The sequence below is a fragment of the Drosophila arizonae genome, chromosome 2 (genome assembly GCF_054131065.1).
Source record: "Drosophila arizonae isolate 15081-1271.41 chromosome 2, UAZ_ARI_1.0, whole genome shotgun sequence".
Taxonomy (NCBI): Eukaryota; Metazoa; Arthropoda; class Insecta; order Diptera; family Drosophilidae; genus Drosophila; species Drosophila arizonae.
The window spans coordinates 30,708,624-30,729,307 of record NC_142922.1 but is presented as its reverse complement, the minus strand read 5'-3'; the positions used below and the strand labels follow the sequence as shown (position 1 = coordinate 30,729,307).

General features: G+C 35.4%; 4 protein-coding genes across 27 annotated transcripts in view; 3 read left to right on the top strand and 1 right to left on the bottom strand.

Annotated features, from left to right (window-relative positions):
* The window catches only part of Lgr1 (Leucine-rich repeat-containing G protein-coupled receptor 1), a 10,281-nt gene extending 9,899 nt beyond the window's left edge, over positions 1 to 382 (top strand). For all 4 annotated transcript variants that reach the window (XM_018018864.2, XM_089468901.1, XM_089468887.1 and 1 more), the window contains one exon: positions 1 to 382. This exon is cut by the window's left edge and continues 289 nt beyond it. The gene's annotated coding sequence lies outside the window, so the exon portion shown is untranslated.
* A 192-nt stretch (positions 383 to 574) lies between these two features.
* On the top strand, positions 575 to 1,433 carry LOC108621887 (uncharacterized). Its single transcript, XM_018019478.2, has 3 exons — positions 575 to 734; positions 798 to 938; positions 1,018 to 1,433. The coding sequence occupies exons 1-3, from the start codon at positions 582 to 584 to the stop codon at positions 1,081 to 1,083; spliced, it is 360 nt and encodes a 119-aa protein (XP_017874967.1). The 5' UTR covers positions 575 to 581; the 3' UTR covers positions 1,084 to 1,433.
* A 152-nt stretch (positions 1,434 to 1,585) lies between these two features.
* TyrRII (Tyramine receptor II) lies at positions 1,586 to 11,632 on the top strand. 17 transcript variants are annotated; one of them, XM_089468972.1, is made up of 9 exons: positions 6,193 to 6,348; positions 6,634 to 6,668; positions 6,804 to 6,879; positions 7,978 to 8,346; positions 9,397 to 9,447; positions 9,517 to 9,619; positions 10,279 to 10,404; positions 10,494 to 10,677; positions 10,732 to 11,632. In XM_089468972.1, exons 4-9 carry the CDS (start codon positions 8,121 to 8,123, stop codon positions 11,497 to 11,499), a joined length of 1,458 nt encoding a protein of 485 aa, XP_089325098.1. In that variant the 5' UTR covers positions 6,193 to 6,348; positions 6,634 to 6,668; positions 6,804 to 6,879; positions 7,978 to 8,120; the 3' UTR covers positions 11,500 to 11,632. The 17 variants fall into 17 exon arrangements, with proteins under 17 accessions (XP_089325131.1, XP_089325138.1, XP_089325114.1 ...); XM_089469019.1 differs by having other exon boundaries at positions 6,196 to 6,348; positions 8,139 to 8,346; XM_089469005.1 differs by lacking the exons at positions 6,193 to 6,348; positions 6,634 to 6,668 and adding an exon at positions 1,586 to 3,588 and having other exon boundaries at positions 8,139 to 8,346.
* Positions 11,603 to 20,187, bottom strand: TyrR (Tyramine receptor). 5 transcript variants are annotated; one of them, XM_089468927.1, is made up of 7 exons: positions 19,847 to 20,187; positions 19,447 to 19,485; positions 15,224 to 15,914; positions 15,032 to 15,134; positions 14,829 to 14,954; positions 14,240 to 14,423; positions 11,603 to 14,028 (listed from the first exon to the last, which is right to left on the bottom strand). In XM_089468927.1, exons 3-7 carry the CDS (start codon positions 15,750 to 15,752, stop codon positions 13,108 to 13,110), a joined length of 1,863 nt encoding a protein of 620 aa, XP_089325053.1. In that variant the 5' UTR covers positions 15,753 to 15,914; positions 19,447 to 19,485; positions 19,847 to 20,187; the 3' UTR covers positions 11,603 to 13,107. The 5 variants fall into 5 exon arrangements, with proteins under 5 accessions (XP_089325053.1, XP_017874963.1, XP_089325062.1 ...); XM_018019474.2 differs by having other exon boundaries at positions 19,447 to 20,187; XM_089468936.1 differs by lacking the exon at positions 19,447 to 19,485.
* Positions 20,188 to 20,684: the final 497 nt, after the last annotated feature.

Genomic DNA, 20,684 nt, shown 5'->3' with positions numbered 1-20,684 from the left:
ATCGAGACATGTTTTCTGAAGATTTCTACCATCTAAAAGCTGTTTGTGGTATATATTGATAAAATATAAATAGAAAGTACCATATCGTAAAGTAATAATCATGATTCTGACGTGATATTGCTTAATTGGTTTCAGATTTGAATTCAATTCAAAAAGAAAATCATTTTCACTAACCATTAACCTTGATTTTCAAATTTCAATGGTATAAATGGATTTAGCGTAAAAGTAATGTCAGCTTCTTTATAGTAAAATTATGCTAATTTATTTAATAATTATAAGCTAATGAAAATTTGATGTATGAATAACAAGAAATTCATATGGTAATCAAAGTTTGGATGTAAGCTTATATACATATAAATAAATATTTCGAAATTTGATAATATTCAATTCAAATATGAATATTTTATTAACTCAAAATAGATTCAAATTCTTGTAACGTACTATAAGCAGTTAAAATACTAAAATACTATCGATGCTAAAGCTTTTTAACAAGGAGGCGTTATGCAGCCCTTATAAAATACCAAAATACTAGGCCAGGAATCTACCAAGTCAGTCTGTCAGTCAGTTGTCAGCCTGCCAGAATGTCACGCCTCTATTACATTCTAGCTGCAATAATTGCTTTAAAAATGGTTCTATGTGCTTCGCAAAACTATAAAGATAATACTAACAAGTCCCCATCAAAGGCAGCCACATTTCATTTTCCTGAATACGCGTACAAAGAAACAAGCAAAAATGTAAGTAGATCTGAGCTTTTATTGATTTTTCACATGAGCTGTTGCCTCTGCTTGTTTTCTTAGGAAATCATCTATCATGACTTTGAGCTTGCCTGTAGCCAGAACTCGCTGTGCGGCAATAATCCATCGATGGTCTCCAAGCTGAACTGCTTAAGGAAATGCATATCACATTCGTGCTACCAAGATATCTACGCCTTCGATGAGGTATGTCTGTCGGCCAAAACTGTATTATTATAATTATGATAAAGCGAATCGAAGTAACTGTTGACTTCCCCTTTTGCAGCTGGAGGATGGTGAAATTGATGTCAGGATGAATTCGTTCAAGGGCTGCGTTATACAGCGCATGTAGCATAAGGCGCCCATCCTGCATAGGTTGTATTTCACGAACTATCTGCAGGAGCTGCACTGGAAGATATCCCAGTATATTTTAAAATGGATATAAGCTAGCTAGTTACAGCTGTTTTTAGTTATGTTCTAACTTTAGTTTAAGTACTTCAATTGAAATGTGAAAAGATGTGAGCTTTTAGTTAGTAATTAATGTAAGTAGACCGAACAGACCTATGACTGTTTATGCATTTGAATATAATCTAGTCTAAATATAGCATGCTAAGTATCTCACATATGTCATTTAATGCATTAGCTGCTTAAACCACTATTTAATAAGAATATATTTACTTTGGCATATGCCAAGTCACGAAACATGTTAATCTCTTCTACACACTTTAGCTATTAATTTGTATTTAGTTTAATGGTTACAGGGTATGCCAGTCAACTGATACTCTCAATGCTAGATCCATTGCACATACAAGCTTTATTAAAATGGGAAATAGACGTATGTAGTTAGGTACAAATGTGTCAAATACGTCATTCGGCCGTACAATAGCGAGCTATATACTTGAGCCTATTTGTATGCTGATTATCAAGATCGGGAATAATTTTATTGAGACAACTCTTGCTAGTGGATGAGAATTCGGACTGCCTTGCTTAGGTGTCCAAATAACGATGAATTCTTTATTAACATTCTAAATTCACTGCAAATTTAGTTGGAATATACATATAAAGAAGAAATAGAATACATAGAAATATGCGAGCGATTTATTCAATGATATAAGTTGGTATCAATTAAGTCAATACCAAGTCCAAAATTGATTGTACTTGTATGTATCTAAGTGTATACAAAGGTGAGCACTCTCCATTTTGCATACCTCCGCTCATTCTTTCCAAATCAAGATAAAACTCATTTTTTATGCACATTCACGAAGTGAAGCATATTGGTTTAGTGTAATGTTCGTCTTGTTGTTTATCCGTCCGTCAGTCTGTCCGTATGAACGCCATAAATTTCAGCGTTATTGAAGTCATCTGATAAAGTGCTAAGATTTTCCCGACACATCCAATAGGGATAGGAAAATGCTTTTTCTAGTACTTCAGATAAGCTATTAAAAAGCTATGAAGTTTAAAGTGCTAGAGGCTAACTTGGAATATATATTACTGTTGGCTGAAATTATCGATGACCCAAAAATTTTACGACCATTTTGAGGAGCGTGGAAGAGCTAAAATTCCCAGTTTTGGTGCGTACAGTTTTATTACTTTTGAATATTTTTAAGGATTGGTTAAACATAGCTTAACTATTGGTTGTGCGAAAATTCAGGAAAAACAGGGAATCACAATTTATAAAAAATTCCATACATATACAGTAGAATCCGGTTATAACGGCTCCAGTTACTGCGACGAAAATTCTGGTCCCCAGACAAACTTATATAGTCCCTTGAGCTTCGTTATAACCGGATTCTACTGTATGTGAATATTATGCGGAATGAAGCGCTCTACTGTAACATGTACTTACTTAATAATGCATTTTTATAGGGGCTTTGTGCAAGAAACTCTGTGAGAAACACATTGCAACACACATTCGGTTGGGACTATGACTATATCCCAGTCGGGCACACCCGAAAGGAAGTCGTTTTACTTTCCGTTCTATTAATTTGCATCAACTTTTGAACTCACATAAAAACTTTAATAAAATGGAATTATTTTTTAAGTGTTCAAGTATACTATGTAAGAAATATAACTCAGTCGAGTAGTCCAGGCCATTACACTCGTCTCGTCCGTTTTTTATGCACGAATTATTGTAAGGGAACCCATTCTAATTATCCGAGTCATTATCTAAGGAGAAATACTACAGGCGCAATGTCAAGCAAGCAGAAATTCGCACACACATACACACACACAGTAACATATTTACATATGCTGGTTTACCCTATATAGTATGTATGTATGTAATCATAGTACACACTCCATTAATGAAAGACAGCACTAGGTGAAAAGTTGGGAATGACTAACCAAAGCGCGTTGGGAAATTAGCGAAATGTGTCGCTTGGTCAAAACTGTTTTAGTCTAACACGACACGTCCTGGCGATAGGTTGCAAAGTGAAAATTCTGTCTACCAAAAACTAAATAGAAGAACCATATTCAATCGGCTCATTCTTCACAATATATTGCAAATTATTCAACGTTGTTTTCAACTCGCAAAACTGTTATCACGATAAGTTGACATATGTTTGAATTAACACCGATTTCACATGTGATATATCAGAATCGTGCATATGTTATATGTTGTCGTTATCTTAAATTAATTATGCCGCAAATAAAATTATAATGCGTAATACGTCAACAGCCATTCGAGCGGTAATCAACAGATAAATTTATCAATTATCAGAGCGCTCGATCGAGAATAGTATTTGTCATTGAAGCACGTTGAACTACAGCAAAATTCTGTTCAAATTTAAGTGAAACAATTGTTTTCTGCTACAATGAATGCTTGATTTAATTTCTTACCTAGGAATTCTCTGAGAAGGTAATTTTTAATAAAGTGTAATTGAATTAAAACCTGAAAAAAAATATCAAGTTCTCACTAAAGTTTTATTTTAATTTATGGAAGTGGAAAAATATCTAGGAGTATCTCTTCCCCTTTTTAGTTATGTTCAAAATTTCTTCATATTTTCAATACATATTATAATGATGATTAACGGTAAGCGAATGAAGCTCAAGTAAGAAAACTCACTAAATCATAAATTAAAATTCGTATGCAAGCAAAAATCAAGAAACAGTCTAAATAAATAATGTATATCAGAAAAATGATTGCTCTCTTCCCATACTTCACATTTTCCAGACACACTTCTTTGATATTCAAATGTAGCTTTAATTTAACGTTAGATCCCGCCGAATACAGAAAAATCATCAAAGTCTATACCAAGCACACAAGCGAAGTTAACGCACGCAACGCAGCCACACTCTACGTGTCTCCATGTTGCATTAATTTGATATGCAAACATTTTACTAATTTCATGTAAACAAAAGTTTACTTTGCGCGACTCGTAATGAGTTTCTTCCCCAGTGCTCGCCTGCCTGGTTGGTTAACGACAGTTTCCCAAAAAAGGAAAAAAAGACAATGACGCCATTGCATGTGTTGACAGTGACGAGAGACGAGAGACTAGAGACGAGGCTGATTCAGCCTTCGAGTGCCAAAATTTAATTGCTGCTAATTGTCGAGTTTTATTGCCTGAAACCATTGGAAATAAGAGTTCAAGCTATAATGTAAATAGCATAAAATTTATGCAAAGGCGTACCATGTACATTAAATTTTATGAATTTTTGATGAGTTGATTAAGAGCAGTTGGCCAGACTATCCATCTATTTAATCATCTGTACAAAGGCATTGATCCCGACTTCTATGAAACTTGCTTTTTCTATGGCAGACCACTATTGTGTCATATTCTTCAACTCCATTCTCTACTTAAGTATATTTTGCATGTGTTATGAGTTAGAGTTACGAATTAATAATATTGCAAATTTAGATGTTTCATCTATACTAAAATTTATTACAAGTAATTTTCTTCCTGCATATCTATAATGTATTCGTTAGACTTGAAACATATATATTTTAATGACCTAAATACTTCGAGAAGCTACAATTGGTTTCTTGAAGATGAAGAAATACATCCTTCCTTGGCTTATAATGTGAATAACGAGACTGGCGAACAGGAATATCTCGGCCAGAAAAACATAAAAAAAAGTATCAGTAAACTTTTAATATAAATCTTAACAGTTAAATAGAATTGATCATCGAATTATTGAGAATAGGGGAATTTTTTTCTCTGACAATAATTTAAAAAAATAAATAGTTAATATTAAAAAGAAGCATTTGTATATACATTTTTAATATAAAACAAATTTTTGATATACAACAAAAATCAACATTAATCTATTGCTCCCTCAGCACCTATTATTTGGCCGAAATCATACTTCTCATTGTACAGATAGATTCATTTGAAACATTTGAAGCATTTTCATTCAAATGCTATAACTTAAAAAATATTTTATTTGGTTCAACATTTGTTTTTTTGTTTTGTTTTTTTTTTTTTTTTCAACGAAAATGATGAAAAATGTTTTGGTTTACTCAATAGCGAGAATCTCATAATCAAGCAGTTCTGAATTTGGAAATTGATAAATGAATTATAAGTGTTGTCTGAATTAGTTCATAGCTACTTGAATTTTCTTTCATTCCATAAAGCTTTAGGCATTTTACTGTTTCTTAATTGGGATAACAATTATATTTGTCTATCTTTCAACGTCTAGAAATATATTTTCTCATTACGGATTAAATAAATTAAGAGGTATGTCTCTCCTTATGAATGGGTGTTACTATAAATTATTTAATTAATGAAAAGACAATGAGAGATATCTTACAAAGTGTTATTAACATGTTTTTTGTAGAATGTGTTACATTTATTCAAATTCCGTTTATAACTATGCAAATGACAAATTTATTAATACTGCGTTGCATTTGTTGATAAAGGAGAATTCGTGTATATCTAGAAGTCAATCTCTTTAGAGGCGCGAACAGGATAAAAACACATATTAAATTTATTTTTTCATAAAAAAAAAAAAAAAAACCGCGAAGATGCATCCAAGAATCGGGCCAACGGCAAATAGCTGTCTTTATATATGTTTATAAATATATGTATACCACACATATATTTATAAACGTATAAAGTTTGGATTGCATTGGGAATAATATTTATAAAATTAACAATATTTATCAATGTAATTGAAAATTCATAAGATCTGAAAATTGCCCGGAATTTATCTGTGGCTTTAGCAAAATTGGTTGTTGTTTGGATTTTCTTGTAATTTGTTCTTTTCTATTTAATTAATGTAATGTAATTATTCAGTATCTCTTCAACATATCAGCAATAGAAACGGGTGTTCGGGTTTATTAATAAAGCTAAAAATAATAAAAACAAAAACAAAACCAACAGCAACAACAGGGTACAAAAGCAACAAAACGAAAAGGCGTTGAACGTCCGAAGAATTTGCCCATGTTGTTGGTTTAGTGCGCTGTATTTTGTGTACTTTAGCAGGCAATAATAAAATATATTGTTCATACGCAGCATTGCCTACGCTCGCTCGCCTCCAGCAGCATCCGAGCGGCAAAAAGTCGTTCTGTCAGTTGGGAACGGCGTCTGCTTTAGGCAGCTGTGCGGCTGTCTGCCTGTCTGGGGCTGTATAGACAATTTGTATCGTATGTTTTTTCGCAATTAAAGCAAATAATATGGTAAATTTGATAACATAGATGAAAATATAAAAAAGTATTGGAAACAAAAAAGAAGAAATATAATTGCTAGAGAACCAACAGATTATCGAAGAAGCAGAGATTGAAACACGTTCATTTGAGTGCACAAATTCCACAATTTGAAATATGCAAAGTTTTGTTCGTTAGTTTGTATGTGTATTACATATTTGCTTAGAAGGTGTGTCAACAATAAAAAATCTGAGAAATATTACTTGCAAAATCATAAGCTGTGCATTGTTTAGCACTGACTAACAGTGTTATTTACAGCGAGTGCTTTGTTTGCTGTCCGGGAAATGAAAGAGGTATATTCGCTTTTTACCCTGTGCACAATTTGATTTATGTGATTTGAAGCGAAATGGCAAACACTCAAAATTTAACATTCAAAATTAAATTGTTTATGTCAAAACCCGAATCTTTTCCAATATTGTTCTTTATAGCGTGGCCCTGAGGTCATTGGAGGAACAGCTGTCCAGTCAAGGCTTGCAGCATCAGCGGCTGTTTATGTATGAAAGCGTGAGTAAAATTGTTCACTGCAAGAATTTTATTATTTGTTATGTTTTTGAAAAGTCATTTTCGAATCGCAATCAAGCTGAATAGAATAGTACTGGCCGGCACTTGTGCAGCTATCTCTGTACTTAGCTATGACACATCACTTAGTAAATCTCTGACCTAACTGAGATAACAACAGGTTTAAGCAAAAGTAATTTGTGGCTTCCTAGCGCTTACCTAACACTATTAATGTATAATTCTAAGTTTTGATCTTAAAAAATTAAATATTTGCAATCAAATACTCATTTGCTCCATATTTCATTCACGATTACTTCTTTCAAGTAGGCAAAGTATTTGTAAATTACATCTGCAGAATTCTGAGAAATAAATTCGAATTTCTCTTTGGCGTTTCGCACTTAAAGCTTAATCTCATTAATATTGTTAACACTAAACTTTCTATTATCTTTTACAATATTAGCTTTTTCCACAATCTTCAATTTATTTTGTTGATACTTTTTATTCCTAATCCATTACCGCCATTCTCTTCTTTTCTTTTCAAAGGATTGGAAACAGAATAATATTTATATTAATCACTTTTTTTCAGTCATAAACCATATTCATGACTCTAAAAAATATCTTCATTATATTTCTGATGCTTTGAAACTCTTCTTACTGATTTAAAGGCTTGCAAGATTAGATACTTTCCTTGCGATATCCTTACACTCATAGTTTATGGTATCATTTCATATTCATTCTTTCATCTAGCTCACACCAGTCCACATCACATCTTTTATAATATCGCTCACACACTATTTTAACATCATCGTCAACTTTTGTTCTAAAAGAGGCTTTAAAGATTCTTTTCATTTTTATTCTGTTAACCCTCGAAATATACTCTTTCACATTCTATAAAACTGCCCTTTCGAAACTTCATAACTGTAAACGTCCTATATTCTGATTAGATTATAAACGCTAACAGTTTAAGGATAAAAGATGCAACATTTAACATAATGTGGCTTAGCCAAAGCGCCATCTATGTGTCAAAATAAGTGATGTATTATGTGATTTCGCACAATCGCTTCTTAAACTTGCATTTTTTACTATTTGATTATTTTATTGTAGATAATCAATTGGGAGCATTATCTTTATTTAAAATGTACAAGTCAACTGTTACAATCTAAGATATATATGTATTAGTATGTATTAGTAGTATAATCGCATTTAGCGAACTCAATACTGAGAGCTTCACGGAATTTGCCTAAATAATGAACGCCACTTTGAAGAGTATGACCTGGTCGACGATTGTGGCTGTCGCTTTATTCCTGCTACTTATATTGGTAACCGTAATTGGGAATATGCTTGTCATATTATCAGTCCTAACAACGAGGAGACTGCGAACCGTCACGAATTGCTTCGTAATGAGCTTAGCCACCGCCGATTTGCTGGTGGGCATCTTCGTAATGCCACCGGCAGTTGCCTTGCATGTCATTGGTAAGTACATATCCCTATTTGACTTAATTTGAACATGAAATGCGCTTCACATTTTGCTAGTATAAATGAGGAAGCCTCGGATATGCGTTACTTTGCATATTATATAATTCATTTATGAAGAAACAATTTGAGGAAGTTTTGGTTTGTGGACTCCTTCTATACATCGTGAAAGGATTTTCTGCGCTCTCTTGTAATTTGATCAAATTTTGCTGCGTAACGGAATTATATAAACAATTTGTGCTACGCCAAAAAAATAGTCGCTAGCCAAAGGCAACGCAAAATGTAATTACATGCTTTTATGATTCCCAAAATGCCAGGTATTAAAACTTTTTTCTTAAAAGGGTAAAGTTTTCACAAGCAAATGGTCAAATTAAAAAAAAAAAAAAAAAAAATGTAAAGCCGAATGGTCCCTCAAAGCATATACGTAGATGCAGCAGATAGATACTATGGCATAATAGGTATGCGTGTTGTTTTAGATGCCCAACAAATGCGGTTGAAGTTGCCTAAACAAAAACTTTGCCTTTGCACGTCCTTTTGTGTGTTGGGAGAAACAATTTTAGTTTTGCACAATTTAACAATGTTGGACATACTTTGAAATTGTTGAGCCTGGCGTGTAAAAGTCTGAATAATCTAAAGGTCGTCGGCGGCACGGAGTCATCGGAGCCAATAGCGGATGGGGTGGTCCGGGTTTGGTTAATATTCTGCTTTAACTTACTTAATAGTTCACTAACCTTATAATACAGCGAATGCATCAAGTGTCTACTTGGCCTTAAAGCTCGGCACAGAGACAATAATTAGATCTGGCACCCATTGAAAATCGCATTTCAGGGTATATTGATTTTGTAGGAACATATGTAACAGGATGGGAACAAATAGACGTAATATTATATAGAATATATAATAGATGTATTCATTTATAGTCATACATGTTCATATACATTGTCTTACATATACTAAGTATTTATTAAATTCTGTTAATGCCCCAATTTCATATAGCAGGAATTATTAAGTTCTTTTTAATGCATTGACTCTTTTACTTCCACCACATAGAGGCTTTCATATATCACATATGTGGGTATAATAGCAACTTGGGAGGTCAAGGTATATCTGGGTCGGGCATTTCTGACTAGAGTGGCTTGTCCCTTTTTTATTAATTCATACTCTATGCAGGCTCATGGCAACTTGGCTGGGTACTCTGCGATGTTTGGATCTTCTTTGATATTTTGCTGTGCACGGCATCCATTCTAAGTTTGTGTGCCATAAGCTTGGACAGGTGAGTAACGAAGCAATGTTAATTTGTTGTAGCCAAGTCTCTGAAGAACATATTTCATATTTTGTAATTACATTATACGTGTGCATGTACGAGCATGTTCTCTCTTGACTTTCGCACGAGTTAATGACTAATGAAACTCGTCCACCTACCTAGGCAAACAGTCCCTTCATTTTTATGCCGTGCGTTAATTTGTCGGTATGGAAAAAGAATGTAATTCACTGCCATGACGTCATTGGCGCATAAAAAGGTGAAAATACCGTGCAAAAATATTTTATTGACCCATTCTGTGCGAGTCGTTTAAAGTGAACTATAACGCGGAGTGGGCGAAGGCTACAATAGTGCAGAGCTGCCTCCCCCTCCAATAAGTGACGAATGGGCGAATGGGCGAATGGGCGGGCGGACGCCTGTATATATGTATGTGGTTACATATACATACCTATATATATTTATATATGTATATAGAGGTCTGGTTTCTTTTGTTGAAAGTTTCAATTACATTTAAATGGCATTTCCGAGTTGTCGCCAAGCTGCGCTGTTTGCTAGGGACGTTTGTCAACAGCTTAATACACAATACGCTGCATGGTTTTTGTTTTCATTTACTCGATTTCATTTTTTATATTTTGTTTCATTTCTTATTTCTCATATTGCTTTATACTTAGGTATCTTGCCGTGACACAACCGTTGACATATTCGAAAAAATGGCGCTGCAAGCGATTGGCTTTGTTAATGATTCTTGGAGTTTGGATCGTAGCATTTATAATAACGTGTCCCCCAATGTTTGGCTGGTGAGTATACATACATATGTAAATATATAACGATGTAGCTTTATTTTATTTCACAAATAAATATTCTTCTCTTTCGATCTTGTTCCTAGGTATGAACCAGGCCGAAATCGGTATGAAGGTGAATCCGTTGACTGCCGCTATAATCAGAATAAAGGATATGTCGTTTACTCGGCCATGGGCTCGTTCTTCATACCTCTCACCATCATGTTATATGTTTACGTCAAGATTGGCTTTGTACTGACCTCGAGAAGACAACGAATCGTAAACGATGCAGTATGTAACCTCTTTTATATATACCCCTCTTTATATTCATTTTCATTCCGGCAGAATACGGAACGCACCGCAGATCATGATGTGGATGGCGATAATTTTGTATCTGAAGCGGAGCTTTACCGCTGCAATCCACACAAATGCCTGCCGAGCTGTGAGGCGCGTTGCAGCGTCATAGGATCTCATGTGAATCCCATATTTGGGGCGAACAACGTCAAGTGCAGCAAATGCCAGGAGGCAAGAGTTGGCGATAAGCGGAAAAAGTTTAAGCATCAGCCGACCTTCTATGAGCTGGTAGAGGTTTCGCGCATGTCCTCGCTGATGCACTGCTCCGTGGACAATTGCCGGTATCATGCCAAGTGCAGCTCGACCTTGTCCATGCCAGCTCTGTACTACAAGGAGAGTCAGTGCATGGCTGACAAGTCCATGGAAATGCCGAATGGTAATCAGATGGGAGCCAACCGGGCGTCCACCACGTCCCACCAGATGCAGCGGCAGCTAGCAAGTCATCGCATTCCCATGCGCGTATCGACCAAAATTCAAAATAGCAAAACGACCAAGACTCTCACCATTGTCATGGGAGGCCTAATCGCATGTTGGACACCGTTTTTTACTTTATACATCCTTGTGCCCTTCTGGCCGCAGCTGAAAAAGCTCGAGGGTCTCATGACGTTCCTCATATGGGTTGGCTGGGTGAACTGCGCCATTAACCCGTTCCTTTATGCCTTTAATCCGGACTTCCGAGCTGCGTTCTGGCGCCTCACATGTCGGCGAATCTGCAAGCAGAAACTGGCCCAAAACCATATAAATATGTTTCGTGCGTAAGCCCTTAAGCCCTCCCGGATTGAAACACATTTATTTGGGTGTATAATAATTGATTAGGAAGTCCACAATTTTTATTTGAATTTGAAACAGATGTAAGAGCACGTAAAAAATAAATAGATTTATTTAAAGCCTTTATGTGTGTTCTTATTATTAGCACTAAAACAAAGTTACAATCTAAAATGGATTATAATGATTGATATTCAGCACGAGGCCCGCGTTGCCTGTACCAAAGCAGAATAAATAATACAAAATATATAAATGAAATTGGCCAACTCGATGGAACCCCAGAGAGGGTGTCAGAAGCTAATTCGATCTTGCCATGATTGTAGTTTGATTTGACCTTTCTCATCCTTACATCTCCCAAATTATATAATATCTAATCTTTGATTACATCTTGCAGGAATCAATTTTGGCATTTAGACTTAGCTTAATAATACGCATAGAATTAGAAGACATAAGAATTTCCTCATACTCACATCCGAACTATAATCCTATAATCCTAGTTAATAGTCCAATGGGACTATTTCCTCCCTTTGTAAATTAATTGAGTTTAAGCTTAAAGCCATAACAAAAATGAAAGGTCATCATAATTACGTAATCCCGTTTGGTTGTATATCTGTAGGTTTTACTATGGTGGCACTGTGCAAGGATTACTGAAGAGGAGGTCTCCAACTAATTAAAACACAAACTCTTTTCTGAAGTTACTTCTTGCACTGACATCATTTTCGCATTACATTTTATTTAAAAATATATTCGAATTGTAGTTTGATAAATGTTAAACAACATTTTCTCAGGTGAGCTAAAGGACTGCAGGCAGCTCTTACCTCCTTACTGAATCATATACAGAAATGATGGAGAATTGTAGTTAGCGTTTCGGATATGATGTCATATATAGGTCTATATGAATCCGTAGCGAGAAGTGTTGTAAAATATCTAAATATTATCTTACTTCGGAAAGCTATTTTTATTTTGATATATTATTTATATTTCCAATGGAAACTGTTTGCTCGACGTCTAATGTTGTAAATGTTGTTAGGGTTTAATTAAGGCTAAATCACAATTAAAAGTGTAATAAATATTTATGTACATCTAATGGGTAGAGCTGGAATACTACACTGCTTCTATTGGAAGTTACTATGTGAATGCAACATCTTATCATAATCAGATGCCGAAAAGTGTATAGGTACTGGATTGCTACTAATATATGCCTATATGTATGTGTATAGTTGTATATATATATATATGCTAAGTGGGTAATTGATTCAGTTTAGTGTAGCATTTGCACTATTCTATGCTGTTGTGATTTACCTTCGTGGCAGAAGTCTGGCTAATACTTATGGCCATAATAATAATAGGGTATTAGCTGCTATATTTTGATGATAATATTTGTTTACCCAAAAATATTCCTCAGCGCAAGCTGCATACACTTAATTTAGATTATTTGGTGAAAATCAGGACCAGAGTCCTCAGTTTCCATTTGCATTTTGTAGCTGTATGATCTAAAAGCAATATTGGTATTCGCACTGGAAATGACGCGATGTCGCCAAATCCAATTTCTAATTTCACAGGTTTTGTGGTTTTGAGGTTACGACACGCCCATTAAGCCGCCTATCGCCTAATCGACATTGTGTTAGCGGGAAACTGTGGTTTCTGCTCGTCACTCCAAAATCGCTTGCAGGTCAGGCGCCAAAAGGCCGCCCGAAAATCGACACTGTAGAATGCGTATATGAATGGATTGATGGCGCTGTTGAACCAGCCCAGCCAGGTGAGGGCATTGGTCAGGGTGGCACTGACCTGGTCCTCGGCCAGGAACGGGGTTATCAGGTAGTAGACAAAAAACGGTAGCCAGCACGCAATGAAGCCCCCAACGACAATGCTTAATGTTTGGGTTGTTTTGTTTTCCTTCTTGAGAGATGTAATGCGGTTCGACAGCGACTTGATATTGGTTGTTGTGGTTGCTCCAGCATCCGCTCCTCCCGGCCCCGCGCTCTGATGCTGATGATGGTGGTGGTGGCTACGCAGCCTGTCCCCACCACTTACACTGAGATGCGAATGCCGAAAACTGTGGGCGCGTGGCTTCTGTTGTTGTTGTTGTTGTTGTGTTTGATGTTGCTGTGGGTTTTGCATTTGTGCGTGTGTTTGCGTTTGTGATTGCGATTGCGATTGGGTTTGCCACTGCGCATCTAACAAACTGCAGCTGGGACCCATACCACTTGTCATTGTGGTTATTGTCGTTGAAGCGGTGGAAGTGCGCTTCAGCGACAATGAGGACGGCCGCGTCAGTTCATAGCAACTGCTCTTGCCACTGCCGCAATGGGGCGATGGCAGAGCTAACAGAGACTGACAATTCCCTCCAGTCGATGGCACTCCAAAGTTGTCGCTTTCGCTAAGCACAATCTCCTGGAGATCCTTGGAGAGTGTTTGGTTGGAGAACGTTTGTGTGTGTGTCTGTTTGTTCCTATAGCCCATACTGTGATCCTGCTCGGAGTAATCATTCTCCACATCGGCGGCCGTGTAACGCTTGAATTTCTGATTTAGAGAGAAATAAGTTCATAGCTCATTAGTACTGAGGAGCTTGCTGAAGGGAAATGCCATTGACGGTATGCATTGCTCAATATTAATGTTTGCGAAATGATGATAATAGTATTAGTAATAATATTACTATTAATAATATTGTGTATCACAATATGCATGTAAACTGATGAGTGTGCTTATATTCTGCTGTATGCTATTTGCTTACCTTATTGTGAATATGGATGTCCGTCATGTTGTCGTGTCTTTTTGCAATCACACAGGAAATCTTAGCATAAACATAAATCATGACTGACATTGGTATGAAAAATGAGCCCATTGCTGAGAAGATGACATAGCCTTCGTTTTGATTGTAACGACACTCTCTGAGGTCTCGACGACCGGGCTCATACCTAAAGAGAAATATATTGCACATTCGAGTGTGTTAGAAAATCAGTATGCATTGCATTCGAAATTTGCAATAATAAATAATAAATAATAAATAATAAATAATAAATAATAAATAATAAATAATAAATAATAAATAATAAATAATAAATAATAAATAATAAATAATAAATAATAAATAATAAATAATAAATAATAAATAATAAATAATAAATAATAAATAATAAATAATAAATAATAAATAGTAAATAATAAATAATAAAAATTGTTAATAATTGATTGATTGATTTATTTTTGTTTCTTTTTTATTAAATTGTATATATTATTAAAGAAGTGCTAATATAACATAACCTACTAATGTCTAATTTTTGAATTCAGTAATGATGTAAGTACAACATAAATATAATTACCATCCTAGCATGGGCGGGCATGTAATGGCTAATGCCAGAATCCAAACGATAAGGATCATTAGGAACGCAAGGCGCTTCGAGCGTCGCTTCCGGGAGTAGGTTAGGGGCTGTGTGACAGCAAGGTATCTGTGAGAGACAGAAACAAGAAAAGGGCAAATGTTATTTGAATACCTTCAGAGGTGTGCTGCCTGGGGCCGCAATACCTGTCAACGCTGATGGCGCACAAGCTGAGAATCGACGCCGTGCAGAGCAGCACATCAAATGATATCCAAATGTCGCAGAGCACCCAGCCGAGTTGCCACGAGCCTGAAAAGAACAACACAACATATCAAAAATGCAAATTGAATTGCCGTTTAAATAAATACACCTGTGATTGACTGAATCAAGTTTCTTACCAATCAGGTGGACGGCCACTGCCGGCGGCATAACGAAAATGCCAACAAGCAAATCAGCTACGGCCAGGCTCATGACGAAACAATTGGTAACTGTGCGCAGCCTGCGGGTGGTTATAACGGCCAAAATAATGAGGGTATTCCCAATGACGGTGAGAACGATGAACGTGCAGAACACCGTTATCAGGCAGATGCCCTGCCATGAGAAAATGAGATCGTAGAAGTGGGCCCATTCGACCGCCGCCGCAGATTCGTTGTAGTAATTGAAAGCAGTTAATGTGGGCACCGCATCAATGGTCAAATTGGCGGAGTCATTTAACGTGGACTGCACTGCGGCTGTGGGTGTAGCAGAGGACGGGCTGAGTGCCAGGCTGCGATTGCCAGTGCTCCATGTTTCCGAGTAGCTGTCGTAACTTGTTGAAATATTCTGCTTCAGTCCAACGGCGCCGCTTGTGGCCAACAAGCTGCTGGCCACAGACATCAGTGGTGGGAATAGGCCAAGTCGGAAATGCAGCTGTGCACGGACTGCCATATATGCTGTATCGGAGTCAGCAGTACTTGGTGGAATTGATGCTACATAGCTCAAGCTTGGCAGTCCCTGGACGATCCCTTAGCTGCGATCGATTTTCGAATTGCTCTAAATCCTTTTCTTTCATATTTATTTGATACGACGTTTTTATCTTCCAATGGTGTCCTGCAATGAACCAAATAACGAAAAGGATATTTCATTCAATGCATATGCCTAACAAATAATGTTGTATACGAACTATTGGCTAATAAAGCCTTTGCATGTCTGATGTTAATATGAGCTGGAAATGAAATAATTTAGTTATAAATGATTTATTTTGAGTCCTCGAACAGATTATATTGCTTTTTCGTTGCAGTAGCTTAATACAATATATACGTACTCCTGGATTCAGCTACTTCAATCGCAACAATTCAAGAACTACAAAGTATATGTATTTTACAACAAAATCCCCATTATTTATGACTCTTTTGAAGCACTTGACAAAAGATTACTATCAGCGCTAATTTATGACGTTATATATGTACATATATATGTGTGTATATGCATAAGTAAAACTGCTGTATTAGTACGAATATATATATATATTAATATTCATTAATATTAATATCTAGACTTTAAATTTATGTTTTCAAGCCAAAGTTTTAAAATTCGCTCTTCAGTTCATTCATAAAGTGGCGAAAACGGATAGATCCTCTCTATTTCTCTCTCTCTCTCTCTCTCTCTCTCTCTCTCTCTCTCTGCGAGTGTAACTTTATGATTGTAATATTTTGAAATGATATTTTTGTATATTTATTCATTTAGATATGTTTTTATGCATATACATATTTGGAATTTATAATAATGTATTTATATAATTAAATACGAGTATTAATAAAAATAAAGCATTTTATATCTTCTACAGTCTTAACGTTACATTCATATCATATATGTATATTTGAATAAGACTGAAATATTGCAGCTATGCACAATATAATAAATACATATATACATATATTTATATCAGCTTTCTTCGTAGTTCAATCGCTGTTGGAATAGTCCGTAAGGCACATCAATAAACATTGCTTTCTGATTGATTGTGCTCGACTGCAATATATATATATTTATTATTTATTAATTTATTTATTTCCAGTCGGCATAGATAACTGGATTATAAATATACCATTATTTCTTATTGCCATTAACTTTAACACTTGACATACACTTTTCAGCATAAATTCGTATTTGTACATTGGATTGCCTTATAAAAGCAAACACTTACACAGAATGGATGGATGAAAATGAATACATTAACAAAACTTGAAGGCAAGTAACACAAGAAAAGCACTGTTTATTTACTTGAGCTAAAAGCAGCATAAAAGGCGAAAGGCTGTTCACTGGAAATTCAATTTAAAGTTCATAGAGCGCAATTTTTCCGGCTTTTCCGCGCTAATACACTTAGACACAACAATAAGAAACTGACGGAATAACAATGAAAGTGGTGAAGCTCAGCCTGCCAGAAATCGACAGTTCTCGACGTTGCCATTGACAATAATGTGGTATTAAGTATTATTTGTTTTTCGTCTGATAGCGCTCCCCAAATACCACGGCTGTGGCTGATTGCCTTTGCCTATGTGTTTATATGTATGTATATATAAATGAATATAAATATGTATTTATGTGAGTGTGATAAGCAAATTAAAGCCACAAGCGAGATAGACAATGTGACGTTGGTGACTTTATGCACACACACACACACATATACATGCATTTATATTTACATACACACATGTGTGTGTGTGGATAGAGTTCGCCTTATGTAAGCATTAGGATTGGCCAAAGCTAATTTTACATTATATTTTCAACTTGGCTTACATGGCTTGAGCTCTGCCCTACGGCTATACCCCTTCCACTTAATTCGTCTCTAAGGCCTACCAAAAAGTCCACGCATGTGTCAGTCGTATTCAGTGTCATGGAATTCCTTATCGCATTCACGATAACAAATCAAACGATTTGCTAATGCAGTTATTTATAAGCCCCCATATTTATACACATGCTAACTACTTACTTCCTCTGTAACCCTTAATATGTTGCGCTATAGCTATTTTTTACAGGTCTTTTTTATGGCTTGGATAACTTGTGCAAAACAGAAAATGGTATTCGTTAGTTGGCTGAGTCGCTACGGCCTAGAAGCTACCCAAACATCGAAGTCAATTTTTATAAATCAAAAATATTTTTAGTTCTCTTGAACAATGATGATATGAAATTCTCATAATACTAATGTAAATATTCAAAATTTATGGAATCTAAACCTAAAATTTCAAGTAATATCCAGTAACGAATTATCGATTGTGAACTCTCGTAAGTGTTGCATTGAGCTCTCTTTTTTGTCGGTAATTTGTATTAATCATATTTTTATAAATCGGGTTTTTAATTTCAACTTTTTATAACATATACATCATATATATATTTATATATTTTATATATATACATATATATCATCATTGAAATTTGCATATCCTATTGTAATTATTCAAACTCTGATGGAATCTAAGCCCAATTTTTCAAAATATCTTCAATTAGGTATAACCGACTAGGCAATACCGTGACTGCTGCTCTTTGTGTAGGTAAATAAGAAGAAATATTCAAAACAGAAAGTTTGCAGATCTTACGATATCGCGTCCATGTTTACATCGCCTTCGGTAGTACTCATAAAGTATATTATATATGTATATACTTCATTTGATAAGGCAAAAAGGCGTCAGACCGTCTGTGCCCCATCACGATCTACCTTTGGGTGCAGGGTATAGTAAATTATTGCAATGTAAAAGGCTTCCCACAATAATGGTCAAACAAATTGGAAGTAAATTTATTAATTAACACCAATACATTCGCTCTGTTGCCTCGATGTTTCGCGGTTAGAGCTTCACACATACACGCATGCCATATGTGGCTATGACCATGTACTATGGTGGAAAAGTTTGCCTTCCGTTGCGCTTTATACGCACGGACACACACACACATGAGCACAGCATTATCTGCCATTTGGTTTTCATGGCAAAACTGGCGACGACCTTCCCCTTATTGCTTTTCCCAAAAAAAAAAAAAAAAAAAAAATCAACAACAAAAATAATATAATTATTTATTACACAACGAAGCTTCTAATGGATATTTATATACTAACACATAATTCCAGGGCGAATGAACGTACGAGAGCCATGCATATTTCTTCATTGTTTTATTTATTTTTTTTATTAATGTATATGTATGTGAATCAAAATTGTGTTGTGCCTATGTAAATATCTATATACATACATACATCACTATAAAAGTATAAAAACAAAATTAAATTGGCAAGAAAGCCACTTTATTTGGGTTGATTTTGAGCATGAAAATGCCATTAAATTTACCAGCTGTCAATAATAGTTTGAACAACAGCTGTTGGAACATTTGCCTTTATTTTTACAGTATGAGTACTACTTGGCGTATGAGAGCGCTTTAATACTATTAAATGCATTTCCGGCCTTGTGCTCGCTCTACTTTTAGAAATGCTGCTCTATAATTTGATTGTCATTACTATCGATTCGAAACTTCCTTTTCTGAAACACACCCAGCGCTACGCTGCCCACGCTTTAGGGGATGGTGCCAGCCCATAAATTAAGCATACGCCTGACTTTAATGCAATTAATTTCATTTATGAATTCCATTAAAAAATCATTACCTTAAGAACATTTTGCGTTCGCATATTTATCTCTCATTTCTGAAAGATTGTTAAACAAATATTGCTATTTTATTTTCAATTTGCTAATAGTTTTAACTATTGTTCTTTATTATCATTTCAGCACTACACAAACGACATGCACTTTAAAGACAATATCTTTAACTAAATGATCTCTTGATAGAGTTTTAGTAATCTCATTCACATGAACTGCATTTAGGGAAACTTATAGATCTTGTTATTAAAATTATTTATTTAATTACAATTTTAATTGTTGTCAATTTTTGATATTTAATATTTTGCAAATTGTTCAATGATTATATAGTCATATTAAAGTTTACTTTATCAACATTCTCTACTGTATCTGGAGGCAAAGCTTGACACAAGATTGTAACGAACGCACCACAGAGTTTATTTTATTTTTTATAATCATATAAGACAGTTTATCTATGATCAATTCGATATCTCTATCACCGCTTTTGTCTTATTCTCTGGTGATTCCTTGATAATGCAACATTATTTAGCCGATTTCAGAGACGCGACTGCATCGCTTCAGAGCGCTTCCAAAACTGCCGTCCACTTTGACAACCGTAACATACTACTACAGAGAGAACGCACACACATTCGTGCGTATATGTATGCTTGTATGAATTGTGTCTGCATGTGCGTGAGTGTATTTGTGTGTGTGTGGGCCTTTGAACGCGAAAGATACATGCCACGAGTGTTCTGCACGTCTCCCTCGCAGTGCGTATGTGGGGAAAATTTATACTTTCTGTGCAAGCGGCATACCTCAACAGTTTCCAATATGTGGGACTCGTTTCTAAATGTATATGTGTGAGTGCGTGTGTGTGTGTCTGTATGTGTGTTGTGTATTTGAGATTAGACAGTACAGTGTAGCCTGCTGTTAATCCTTTTATCGCGTTTGTGGTTTCTATTTGTTTTTCAAAGTTTTCTTCATAAAGGTAAATATGCTCAACGTATATTCAAATTAACACCTGAATGTGTGCTTTTTTTTACCAATGTGTAAATGTACATTTTTTTTTGATATGCTTAAAATTACTGGAATTGATAAGCGTATATGTTCCATCCTTGTCAGAGCATTGAATCGCTTTAAATAGATTAATATTATCTATATAGAGCCTCATTAGAATCACAGTGCTTTATTTTACTCCGACTTACTAGTTCATTTCCACAAATGTGGAACGTAGGTCTAATGAACCACTGGAAGCCATGCACATTTG

What these genes read in the sequence shown, in the direction of transcription:
- LOC108621887 (XM_018019478.2), top strand. Translation starts at nt 582, where the DNA reads ATGTCACGCCTCTATTACATTCTAGCTGCAATAATTGCTTTAAAAATG. An exon ending in ACAAAGAAACAAGCAAAAAT is followed by an intron (nt 735 to 797) that starts GTAAGTAGATCT and finishes TTGTTTTCTTAG; the next exon opens with GAAATCATCTATCATGACTT. An exon ending in ATATCTACGCCTTCGATGAG is followed by an intron (nt 939 to 1,017) that starts GTATGTCTGTCG and finishes CCCCTTTTGCAG; the next exon opens with CTGGAGGATGGTGAAATTGA.
- TyrRII (XM_089468988.1), top strand. Translation starts at nt 8,121, where the DNA reads ATGAACGCCACTTTGAAGAGTATGACCTGGTCGACGATTGTGGCTGTC. An exon ending in AGTTGCCTTGCATGTCATTG is followed by an intron (nt 8,347 to 9,396) that starts GTAAGTACATAT and finishes TCCACCACATAG; the next exon opens with AGGCTTTCATATATCACATA. An exon ending in AACGAATCGTAAACGATGCA is followed by an intron (nt 10,678 to 10,731) that starts GTATGTAACCTC and finishes TCATTCCGGCAG; the next exon opens with AATACGGAACGCACCGCAGA.
- TyrR (XM_018019474.2), bottom strand. Translation starts at nt 15,752, where the DNA reads ATGGCAGTCCGTGCACAGCTGCATTTCCGACTTGGCCTATTCCCACCA. An exon ending in AGTGGCCGTCCACCTGATTG is followed by an intron (nt 15,135 to 15,223) that starts GTAAGAAACTTG and finishes TGTTCTTTTCAG; the next exon opens with GCTCGTGGCAACTCGGCTGG. An exon ending in TGCGCCATCAGCGTTGACAG is followed by an intron (nt 14,955 to 15,031) that starts GTATTGCGGCCC and finishes TGTCTCTCACAG; the next exon opens with ATACCTTGCTGTCACACAGC.